Source organism: Orycteropus afer, unplaced genomic scaffold, assembly GCF_000298275.1.
Source record: "Orycteropus afer afer isolate SDZICR_OR568_19922 unplaced genomic scaffold, OryAfe1.0 scaffold00176, whole genome shotgun sequence".
Lineage (NCBI taxonomy): Eukaryota > Metazoa > Chordata > Mammalia > Tubulidentata > Orycteropodidae > Orycteropus > Orycteropus afer.
This window is the reverse complement of record NW_006921763.1, coordinates 709383-721546: the sequence shown is the minus strand read 5'-3', so window position 1 is coordinate 721546 and position 12164 is coordinate 709383. Positions and strand designations below refer to the sequence as shown.

The 12164-nt window shown below is 37.9% G+C and overlaps 1 protein-coding gene across 1 annotated transcript in view; it reads left to right on the top strand.

Moving 5' to 3' along the window:
- Nucleotides 1-12164, top strand: part of SMIM14 (small integral membrane protein 14) — a 78444-nt gene that overhangs the window by 48033 nt on the left and 18247 nt on the right. The window contains exon 2 of the mRNA XM_007947138.2: nucleotides 2991-3039. Within this exon, the coding sequence (XP_007945329.1) occupies nucleotides 2991-3039 (49 nt within the window). The remainder of the gene's footprint in view (nucleotides 1-2990; nucleotides 3040-12164) is intronic.

The window sequence follows — 12164 nt, the reverse complement described above, 5'->3', positions numbered from 1 at the left end:
AATGCTCCTTGGAAGCAAGAATGGCTTGACTTCGTCTCGCCTGTTTTGGTCATGTTGTCAGAAGTGACTATTTCTTGGAGAAGGATATCGTGCTTGGTAAGGGTTGAGGGTCGACAAAAGAGGGGGAGGCCTTCAACAAGATGGATTGACACAGTGGCTGCGATGATGGGCTCAAGTATATCAGGGATCATGGAGCTGGCGCGGGATCGGGCAGTGTTTCGTTCTGCTGTGCATGGGGTCGCTATTAGTTGCAAAAGACTCAGCGGCACCTAACAACCACAACAACAAGCTGTAGAACATAAACCCACTATTACAAGAGTGTGGGGCTAAACCCAGACCTGGATGGTCACAGAGAAGGGGGGCAAGCAGGGAGAAAAAAAAAAAAAGAATACAGTGAACATCTGGTTGACCCTTGGACACTACCTGTGTAAAAGAGGCATGAGGAAGGAGCCTAGAGCTGGTAATGTGGCTGCACATGGAAGTAGAATTGTGAGGAAATGGATGTGTAAACAAACACACTGGAGCTTTTTACTTGGAAATCATGTTGCTTATAGCTATTATCTTCGGAAGAAGACTGGACAATATACTTCCGTAGAGGCAGTGCCTGGGAAACGCAAGGAAGGGTTGCTGTGAGTTGGGACCGACTCCATGGCAGTGAGTTTGGTTTTTTTTTTTTTCTTTCTTTTTTTAAATATAGCTGTTATTGGAAGCTCTGGTGGTGTAGTGCTTAAGGCATTTGACTGCTAACCAGAAGGCTGGTGGTTCAAACCCACCAGCCACTCCTTGGAGGAAGGTTCAGCGATCTACTTCTATAGTGATACCACCTCAGAAACCCAAGGAGGGGTTGCTATAAGTTAGATACAACTCCACAACAGTGATTTTTTTTTTTTTTTTTTAATTATTGAACTACAGAAAGCAACTCAAGCTCATGACAAGAGCAGCATTTCTGACAGAGCTATAGCTGTAGCCAGAAGTCACGGCTGATATTTGAGTTACATAATGTGGAAAGAACTGGTAATTCATTGGTTACTTAGATCACAGCTGTAGATTTTGGGACAACAACATGTCATTGCTGAGGAGCTCTGATGGCGCAGTGCCTAAAACATTTGACTACTAACCAGAAGGTTGGCGATTCAAACCCACCAGACATTCTGCTGAAGGAAGGTGGTACAATCTACCTCCATATAGATTTACCACCTTGGAAACCCAATAGGGATCGCTGTGAGTTGGAGTAGACTCGATGGCAGTGGGCTTTTTTTTTTTTTTTTAATGCCATTGCTACAAATTAAAGCTAGGATAATCAGTTGAGTTGGAAGATTTGTTTTCAGTCCTTGTTTAATAGTTACAGCTTGACCCAAGTGCTTTTTTAACGTAATAGATGTATTATACATACATACAATGCTATTTGAAGGTGTGTGTGGGGGGAAAGATACATGTTTATGAAAATTTAAGTCTATCTCTAAAGAGATTCACAAAAAATTTGAGTGCTGGGGAGACTAAAGGAGAGAAGAATAGGAGATTGACCTTGCCCAGAATTTCCTGTGGTGTTTCTGATTTTTGTACTGTGTATAGGTATTTCTTACTGGAAAAAATCAAATATGCAAATTAAGACGCTCTTCGGTCTGTTTTATGACCCAAGAGTCTAGTGGTCCTTCTGTTTATGGTTTCTTTAAACTGTATAATTTTAGTAAGAGTTTTTAAATTGTTTTCTTTCATGTTTTAAAAGACTTAGATATATTTTACAACATACTTTTACATTAAGATCTGTTTTCCAATTTTAATTAAAATAGGACTCCTTTTAGTGATATACACTTAACAAGCATGATCTTCTTAAAGAGTAACTTATAAAATGATTAGTTTAGTTTTTTCTGATAGTTTAGATGAGGTTGTAATTTGTGTGGCACGATAATAATAGGTAACATTTCTTGGGTGGTTACTGCATTTCACATGCATTATCATTCTAACTCTCACCAGTACTGTTAGATATAGGCAATACCATTTTCACCATTTTATCAGATGAGGAAACTAAAGCTTAGAGGTATTAAATAACTGGCCCAAGGTCTTGAAACTCTAGAAGTTGCAGAGCCAGACTTTATATCTGGGTCTGGCTTGCTGCAGAGCTTATGTTTAACCAGCTAAGCACTGTTCTCTAATTTCTTTCTCAAACAATTGCAAGGTATAGTTACTGTTTAAATAGAGAAAGGGTGTGATTTAAAGTAATGAAACTGGTTTCACAAGTTGTGGGCTTCTCCATTCTCTTTACTATGTAGTCACCTCTTTTAAAATTTAGGAGATTATCATTTCCAAACATCCTAAAAGGCCTCAGCAGAGGTGCACTTTCGTCAAAGTATGACATACGTTCATTGACAGATGGAATTTTCTTTTTTAAATTTATTTCAAAAATTGTTAACACATGGTTCCAAACCAAATTATATGAAAGATACGCGTTGAAAAATCCAACTCCCGTCATTGTCAGAGTCTATCTGCTTCCCTGTCCTGTCCTCCCTATCCCCATGACAATAGCACTTTATTAGTTTCTGTAAATGTATATGTATGTATATATCTTTTCCCTTTCAAAGGTGTATTTGCTACAAATAGAATATGTTTTTCTCTCTGTCTGCTTCTAATTTTCAATGAGAAGAAGAGAAAAACTCATTTATAAACTTCACATGTTTGAGTCTTCCTTTGGGAAGTCTAATTGCTTATGGCAACAGGAGTTATATCACTGGTGATTTTTTTTTTTTTAATTCCTTAATCTAGATGGATAAATTGCACCAGAATACAGTATATTTGAAAATTATTCTCAGTATAAAAAGTGCCCCAAAACTGAGCAACTCCTCCATGTCGTCTGTGTTTATATCAGATTTTAAAGGTATAATGTATATTGTGGCAGCGTTCATTTAAAAACAGAACCTCAATCTTTCTAATGAATGTTGTCTACTTTTGGATAAATCCAATGGCTAACTTTCCTTTCTTCTTATTCGTTGTAGTTGAGGCAGTCCCAGTCCTACTGCACAGACACTGAATGTCTTCAGGAATGTAAGTAACAACGGGCAGGAGGATACTTAGCATTGGGGGCAGAATTATAGAACAGACGACGGTGAATATTTTCTCAGAAATTATTCTTACAGTTTTGTCTTTATGATAATATTTCTCAGTAATGTGTAGTGTATTTGTCACTTAAATATTTCATTTTTTCATTTGAGAAATTGTTTTTTCCTGCCTCACAACAAAAATCTGGTTTTTTGAAGAAAATTATGAAATCATAGATAAGGAAAAATTCCCAGAATACTGTTATGTAAAGATAACCACTATTGACGACGTGGTTATGTACACTCTCAGACCTTTTTCTTGTCAAATGTATGAATAGAAGGCATTTTTGACTCTGAAATGGAACATCAAGCCTGCTAGCACTAACCTCTCAACCTACCACCTGTTTGCATCATTTGGCTAGGTTGGAAACTTCTGAGTGTGGGAAAGAGGCCATTCATTCCCAGGGTTTGGAAGCTTTGGGAGTCTGGAGTTCATTCCTTGTGCTGTCTTTCCCATGAGAATCAGAGCGAGAAGATGATCCTGCATGGTGAACGTGGCTGACAGACTCAGTGGCCAGTTTATAAGGTTTAGTGACACTCAGAAATAACTTGAGGGATACATTGAGGGCAACTAATAACTAGCATTTAATTTAAGCCTGTCATCTTGTGCCTTAATAATTTGACTGTAAGAAGGGAAGCGTGACATTCATAGGATGGTGAAAGTGGCACAATTAGATTTCACATACACTTACAAAAATGAGATCATTTTGTATGTGTTGTTTTTTACTACTATATTATGAATGTAAGGAGCGCTGGTGGCACAATGCTTAAGGCATTTGACTGCTAGCCAGAAGGTTGGTGTTCAAATCCACCAGCCACTCTGAGGAAGGAAGACGGGACCATCTACTTACATAAAGATTTACTGCCTCAGAAACCCAGTAGGGTTGTTATGAGTTGGAATTGACTCAATGGCATCAATATATCTTTTTTAAAATATTTTATTGTTGATGAAATTTACACAGCATGGAGAGTTCAGTGCCATTGGTTACATTCTTTACATTGTGTCACCTTCTCACTATCTCACCATATGTTGTTTTACTACCTTTGCCTTAGACCCACTGGCCTATAAACTACTCATCTATGCTTTAGATTTACTGGTGTCAGTTTGATCTGATACAGTTAATTCTTGTATTAGTGTATCTTTATGTTAAAAATATTTGTTGTTGTTATGTGCCTTCGAGTCAGACCCAACTCATAACGAACCCCTCCTTGTGTTTCTGAGGCAGTATCACTATGGAAGTAGATTGCTCCATCTTCCTTCCGAGGGGTGGCTGGTGGGTATTTAATGACTAAATAATATTGTATTTAGGGATGCACTGAAGTTTAGATGACTCCTGTTTGCTGGAATCTTACATTAATTTTTTTCACTATTATAAACAGTGTTTGAACAAATATCCTTTGTGTGTACATTTTAAAGCTCTTGACATATTGCCAAATTGCATTTATTTTTCTGCTAGTTGCTTGTACTTAACATCTCTGAAGCTGAGTTCCACTTTATTATGTACATGAAACTAAGGTACCATTATGAAAGGGCTTGTTGACATGAATTCCTCTGTGAACTGAGTGTCCTATCAAATTCTGTAAATACAACAGTTTGGAGGAATAGGAGCTACTATAGTATCTAGCCCAAAGTAGAAATGAACATAGTCCATTGGTACAACTGGATAATGGTATACATAACTCAGGACAAGAAAGAAATGTGCAGACGCTGTGTTACAGTGTTGGGACGATGGGTGGTGGTTCTCTCACTCCGATTTATGATGTTCCTCCAGTAGCATTCTTCAGTCCACAGTGTGCCCTCTGATAAAAACCCACTGCCATCGAGTTGATTTCAACTCCTAGCAACCCTACAACAGAGTAAAACTCTCCCATAGGGTGTAATTCATGGAAGTAGACTGCTTCATTTTTCTCCTGCAGAGAGCCTGGTGGGTTAGAATTACTGACCTTTTTTTTTTTGGTTCACATCCAAACACTTTAACCACTGCGCCACCAGAGCTCCTTGCCCTGCTGATAAGCAGCTCAAATTTTTGCCTCAACAGGTAAAGCTAAAGCCTGCTTTTCTAGTTGAAAAACAATCTTACTGAACTCCTGATGGGAAAACAAATATTTATTACATTTGTGGTTGTTTATGACCCTTGAACCAGCTCTTCCTGTAAACCAAATACACTTTTATTTCTGAGTGAAGTGTCACTTCTTAATCTAAATATAAAGGCAAAAGTCTAAGTCTTGAAACTAATTTAGTGATATGGCAACTTTTGCCCCCCCCCCCCCCCCCCAAAAAAAAAACCCACCACATTTCGTGGAAATCTTTTCTGAGAGTCAGGTTCTTAAATACTTTGAGCAGTGGTTTCCCCTGGGTGATTGAATTACTTTTATGTATATTCTAAGTTTTCTCCAGTGACTTTATAGTTTTTCCTAAAGTAATAAAATACATTTTACAACTCTCTTCATAGATACTTGTATTACTATTTAATTGAAAAAATAGGTTATTTTTAAAAATTATATAACACAGTCTGTCTTCATACCATAGGAAATTGGGGCTTGGTAATAATTGAAATAACTCAATGAATATATAGTCTATTTTCCTGTCCTGACTTTGTTTGTTTGTTTGTTTGTTTTGGTTTAATTTTCTTTTGGCTTTTTTTGACTATCTTTTATAATTCCTGTAGTTTGATTTTGTATATGGTTCATTGCTTTTGAAGTGTTTAATTATTGTGAAATGCCATTTCTTTTTCAGGCATGAAACTAACTGCTAGATAGATTTAAAGTTGTTAAAATACAGACCAAAGGGTAAATTGTGGGGAGATCTATATGTTCTTGTTTACAGAATCTCTTTTAGCTTTGACAGTTGGCATCAAATATTGTTTGGGCTTTTAATGTTGTTCTGTTTTGTCCAGATGATTGCTAAAGGTAGTTTTTCTTAGTTGTTCTGATAATTCTGTGGCAGTTTTATGTTGATTATTTCTCCTATTAAGATTTTTCCTTTGACATTTCTAATACCTGGTGTATAAGTCTAAATCTTCTGCTTCTTCCTAATATGTGGTCATGGTTTGAAAACTTAATCTGTTTCCAACCATTAACTGATAACTCAGTCCTATTCATATTTCCAGATCTCTGTCTGGCTCCTGTTTCTCCTCCTGTTCCAGTTCTAGCTTTTCACCATTTTCAGTCTTCTTTCTGTTGCCTGCTGTCTATCCATCTGACCTCTTTTCTGTGGAATCCCCAAGACTCGGTCCCTGGCCTCTTACCTTTCTGCACTCACTTCCTTGGTGAACTCACACGGTCTCAGGGCTCCCTATGCTGATGACTGTCTCTGTGCACCTCCATTGGGATGCTTCAGAGGCATCTCCAACTCACCATCTTCAGAACTGAGCTCCTGATAGTCCCCTCTAAACCTGCTCCTTCTGTGGTCTTTCCCATACCCATTAATGACCTTCTGGGAGTCATGAGACACTTCTCTTTCTGCATCATTCTGTTAGCAAGCACTGTCTAAAAGATACATCCAAAATTCTACTTCTAGCCTCCTCCCTGTCCCAAGCCATCATCAACTCACATAGATTATTGCAGTAGCGTCTTGTTTCTTCTGTTTGCAGTCAGAGTGGTCCTATCAAAATGAGAATCAGAGCTTATCTCTTTTTCATTCCAAACTCTTCCAGTGGTTTCCTATTTCATGCATAGAAAAAGCTAGTCTTTATTATTACCTATATCGACTGCATGATCTGATTCCTGTTACTTTTCTGATCTTAGACTCCATGCAACCCAGCTACAACTCGGCTCCCCAGTTCAGTTACGCATTCAGGAGGCTCTTGAATCAAGAGCACTTGTTATTCTTTCTTTCTGTTACCTCACAGCTCATTCCCTCACTTCCTTCGTATTTTCTTTTTACTCCAAAGGCACTTTCTCTTTCTTGCTTTGTTTTTTATCCTTTAGCTCCTATTTCAGGAAGTCAGACAGGGCAATCTACTTCTGTAGTGATACCGCTCGGAAACCCAAGGAGGGGTTTCTATGAGTGGGTCCAACTCGACGGCAATAACAACGGCGACAACAACAGCACCTGTTTCTACCAAATATATATGTTGTTGTTACGTGCCGTCGAGTCGGACCCGACTCATAGCAACCCCTCCTTGGGTTTCCAAGGTGGTATCACTACAGAAGTAGATTGCCCAATCTTCCTTCCGAGAAGTGAGTGGTGGGTTTGAACCGCCAGTCTTCTGGTTAGCAGTCAAGTGCCTTAGGCACTAACTATGCTACCAGAGCTCTTCCAGATATATATAGTACTTACTTACCTTGCTTATGTCAACTCAGGGATTGCTTTTTTATTTTAAATTTAATTTTAATTTTCTCTTTATTCCCAGCACCAAGCCAGTAATTTCCATACTCCCTATTTCTGTTAGTAGTTTCCAATTCTCTAGGTTCAAACCTTGCCATCTGATTTTAACATTTCCTTCCTTCATTTTCTATATCTGGTAGTCACTAAGTCCTCTGGTTAAGGTATTTTAGGTATCATAGTGTATTTTGTCCCCTATGTAGTGAGTCTCACATTAATATTTATTGCAGCATTGTGTAATGACTAGAAAACTGACCTAAGGAGCCTATAATTAAAGTTTATAAGCATGGAAATTCTAATGATTTTTTTTTAAGTATAAAGATCCCCTACTTTGAAACAAGTGAGGAATCAATATTAATTTAGAGTATCTTGCATGATAAGCAGTACATAAACATTAACTCTACAAGTCTCCACAGTGGTATAAATATGATACATACCTTAGAACTTCATAGAATCTTAAAAATGGAAGAGTTTGGGTGTTTTTTGTTTTGTTTTGTTTTTTGCAGTAGACCTCTTTAAACAAATGAGAGGATGCTGTTCATTTAGCCTGTCTTTCCCTAAATACATTAAACTGAAAATAAACCCTGGGGCACCCCCTACAACACAGTTTAAAAGTAGTAGAATAGCACATCTACATTAAGGAACATTAGGGATTATCCTTAGCTCTTTATACTTCAAATCCTTTTGATTTTATATTTGTAATATCTCTATTGTATTGTTTTATTCATCTTTGTCTCTACTGGTCTTTCTTTAATAATGTCCTGTTGTTTAGACACTTACTTAGTCTCTCAGCTTCCACATTCATTTCTCATAACAGTGGCACATTGTTCTGTTTCCAAAATTCACACCAGATGATGACATTTCCCCATATAAAAGATTTAGTGTCATCTTCCTCCTGCCCCCATCACTGGTACAAGTAATTCTAATTTAACATGACCCTTCACAGTCCACCCTCATCTCCACCATTCCTCAGTTTACCCTGAATACAAGTGGCATTCCCAGATTCTTTTAGAAAGCTTTTGAACAATACCCTTGGTTCCTGACCCTACGCCTATGCTGTAGAATCAGATGGTCTGAGGAAGGATCTTAAAATCTTAAACTCTCACTAGTTTTCTAACTAGAAATGCCATCCCCATTCTCAGGGATAATCCAGATGATCTAAAACCTTCAACAAGTGGAGTTATTACAGCAATGTCAATATCGAACAACTCTTCTTCATCATTGGAGTAAATTATTATTTGTGTATTTTTTTTTTTTTAATTGTGATTTGGGTGAAGATTTACAGAGCAAATTCACTTTCTATACAGCAGTTTATTTGTGTATTTTTAATGTATTTTCAACTTATGTCAAAACCAACTTATAAGGAGTCATTGGAATAGAAACCTGTCATAAGTCTGGAGACTACTTGTATTTTGGTGTACAAAGTCCTTTTACATTTTTATGATTTGACACTTTCCAAACCATGGAGTGCAAATTACTTACCTTCATCAAGCATATAATATCCAGATAGTTCCTAGTGAGGGAACAGATTTCATATCCCCCCATGTGATTGTATTCCTTTGTTCTTAAGTATATTACTGTTGTTGTTAGGTGCCGTCAAGTTGGCTCTGACTCAGAGCAACCTTGTGTGCAGCAGAACAAAACAGAACTGGTCCTTCACGGTCTTCACAATCCTTGCCATCACTGCAGCCACTATGTCAGTCCATCTTGTTGAGAGTCCCCTTTTTGCTGACCCTCCACTTTACCAAGCATGATACCTTTCTCTAGGAAATGGTCCCTTCTGACAACATGACCAAAATAGGTAAGACAAAGTTTGGCCATTCTTGCTCTTAAGGATCATCGAGGCTGTACTTCTTCCAGGACAGATTTGTTTGTTCTTCTAGCGGTCCATGGTACTTTGAGTATTCTTCTGCAATACCACAATTCAAAGGCATGAACTCTTCTTCGGTTTTCCTTATTTGTTGTCCAGCTTTCATGCATATTAAGCTATTGAAAATACTGTGGCTTGGATCAGGTGCACCTTAGTCTTCAAAGTGACATCTTTGCTCTTCAGCACTTTAATGAGGTCTTCTGCAGCAGATTTTCCCAGTGCAATATGACATCTGATGTCTTGACTGCTGCTTTCATGGAGGTTGACTATGGAGCCAAGGAATATTAAATCCCAGCTAGCCTCCATGTTTTCTCCATTTATTGTGATGTTGCTTATTGGTCTAGTTGTGAGTATTTTCATTTTCTTTATGTTGAAGTGTAATCCATACTGAGCACTGTAGTTGTTACTCTTCATCAGTAAGTGCTTCAAGTCATCTTCACTTAAAGCAAGTAAGGTGGTGTCATCTGCATATCACAGGCTGTTAATGATTCTTTCTCCAAGCCCAGTGCTGCTGCCTACTTCATATAGTCCACCTTCTCAGGTTGTTTGCACAGCATACAGATTGAATAAGTATGGTGAAAGGATACCCTGACATACACATGCATCTCCTTGTTCTGTTCGAATGACAGCCTCTTGGTACCTCATGAGCACAATCAAGTGTTCTAGAATTCCCATTCTTTTCAGTGTTATCCATAATTTGTTATGATCCACACAGTTGAATGCCTTTGGGTAGTCAATAAAACACAAGTAAACATCTTTCTGGTATTTTTTGCTTTCAGACAAGATGCATCTGACATCAGCAATGATATTCCTCATTCCACATCCTCTTCTGAATCTAGCTTGCATTTTTTTTTTCCAGCTTACATTTCTGGAAGTTCTCTGTCAATATACTGCTACAACCATTTTTTAGTTATCTTCAGCAAAATTTTACTTGCTTGTGATATTAATGATACTGCCTGATAATTTCCACATTCTGTTGGATCATCTTTCTTTGAAATGGGCACAAATATCGATCTCTTCCAGTCAGTTGGCCAGGTAGCTGTCTTCCAGATTTCTTGGCATAAACAAGTAAGTGTCTCTAGCACTGTATCCATTTGTTGAAACATCTCAGTGGGTATTCTGTCAATTCCTGGAGCCTTGTTTTTTTGCCAGTTCCTTCAGTACAGCTTGGGCTTCTTCCTTCACTATGATTGGTTCTTAATTATATGTCATCACCTGAAATAGTTGGACATTGACTAATACTTTTTGATCCAATGACTATCTATTCCTTCCATGTTCTTCTTCTTCTTTTTTTTTTTTTTTTTTAAATTGTGATTTGGGTGAAAGTTTATACAGCAAATTCACTTTCCATACAGCAGCTCACATACACTTTGTCTCATGACATTGACTGCAATTTCCCACAGTGCAACAGATCCCCTCCCACTTTCTCCCCATAGTTACCTCTTCCCTGTGTCCTTCCCTCTCATGCATTCCTGCCCCCTGAGCTGTCTCCCTGTATGTACACAGCCCTTCTGTTCTCCCATGATTGATCTCTCCAAAGCGTGCATCTACCTTATGGAAATGTATAACTCATATGCCTGTCTTTTGTTTGGCTGGAAGCCACAGGAGTGGGTTCAATTCCAGACCTGAAGGGCAGCTAGGGGCCATAGTAGTCTCAGGGGTTTCACCAGGCTCTATCAGACCAGCAAACCTGACCCCCCCCTTTTTTTTTTAATGATTTTGACTTTTGTTCCACCTTCTTCTCCTACTCTGTCCAGGATCTCCTAGATCCCTCTCTGAGTGGTTGACAGTGGTAGCTGGGCACCATCTAGTTCTTCTGGTCTCATAGCCTTCCATGTTTCTTTGATGCTTCCTAAAGTGTTCAATATTTTGCCCATAGAATCTTTCAGTATTACAACTGAAGGCTTGAATTTTTTCTTCAGTTCTTTCAACTTCAGCAATGCCAAGAGTGTTCTTCCCTTTTAGTTTTCTAACTTTAGGTCTTTGCATATTTCATTATAATACTTTAATTTGTCTTCTCGAGCTGCCCTTTGAAATCTTCTTTTATTTTAGCATTTCTTCCATTCACTTTAGCTACTATCTGTTCAAGTTTCAGAGTCTCTTCTGACATCCATTTTGGTCTTTTCTTCCTTTCTTGTCTTTGTAATGACTGCTTTCTTCACATATGATGCTCTTGATGTCATCCCACAATTCATCTGGTCTTAGATCACTGGTGTTCTATGCATCAAATCTGTTCTTCAGGTGGCCTCTAAATTCAGGTGGAATATAATCAAGGTTATATTTTGCTCTCATAGACTTGTTTTAATTTTCTTCAGCTTCGTCTTGAACTTGCATATAAGCAATTGATGGTCTGTTCCACAGTCAGCTCCTAGCCTTGTTTTGGCTGAAGATAATTGAGCTTCTCCATTACCTCTTTCCACAGATGTAGTCTATTTGATTCCTGTGTATTCCATCTGATGAGGTCCACATGTATAACTATCATTTATGTTGTTGAAAAAAGATATTTGCAGTGAATAAGTTGTTGGTCTTGCAAAATTCTATCATGTGGTCTCCAACATCATTTCTTTCACCAAGGCCATATTTTCCAACTACTGATGATTCTTCTTTGTTTCCACCCTTTGCAATTCAGTCACCTATAATAATTAATACACATTGATTGCAAATTTGGTCAATTCAGACTGCAAAAGTTGGTAAAAATCTTCATTATCTTCATCTTTGGCTTTAGTAGCTGATATGTAAATTTGAATAATAGTAGTATGAACTGGTGTTTCTTTTAGGTGTATGGATATGTCCCATCACTGACAGCATTGTACTTTAGGATTGATCTTTTTTTTTTTTTAGATACAGAACTAGTTAGGTTGTTTATTTCCTTCTT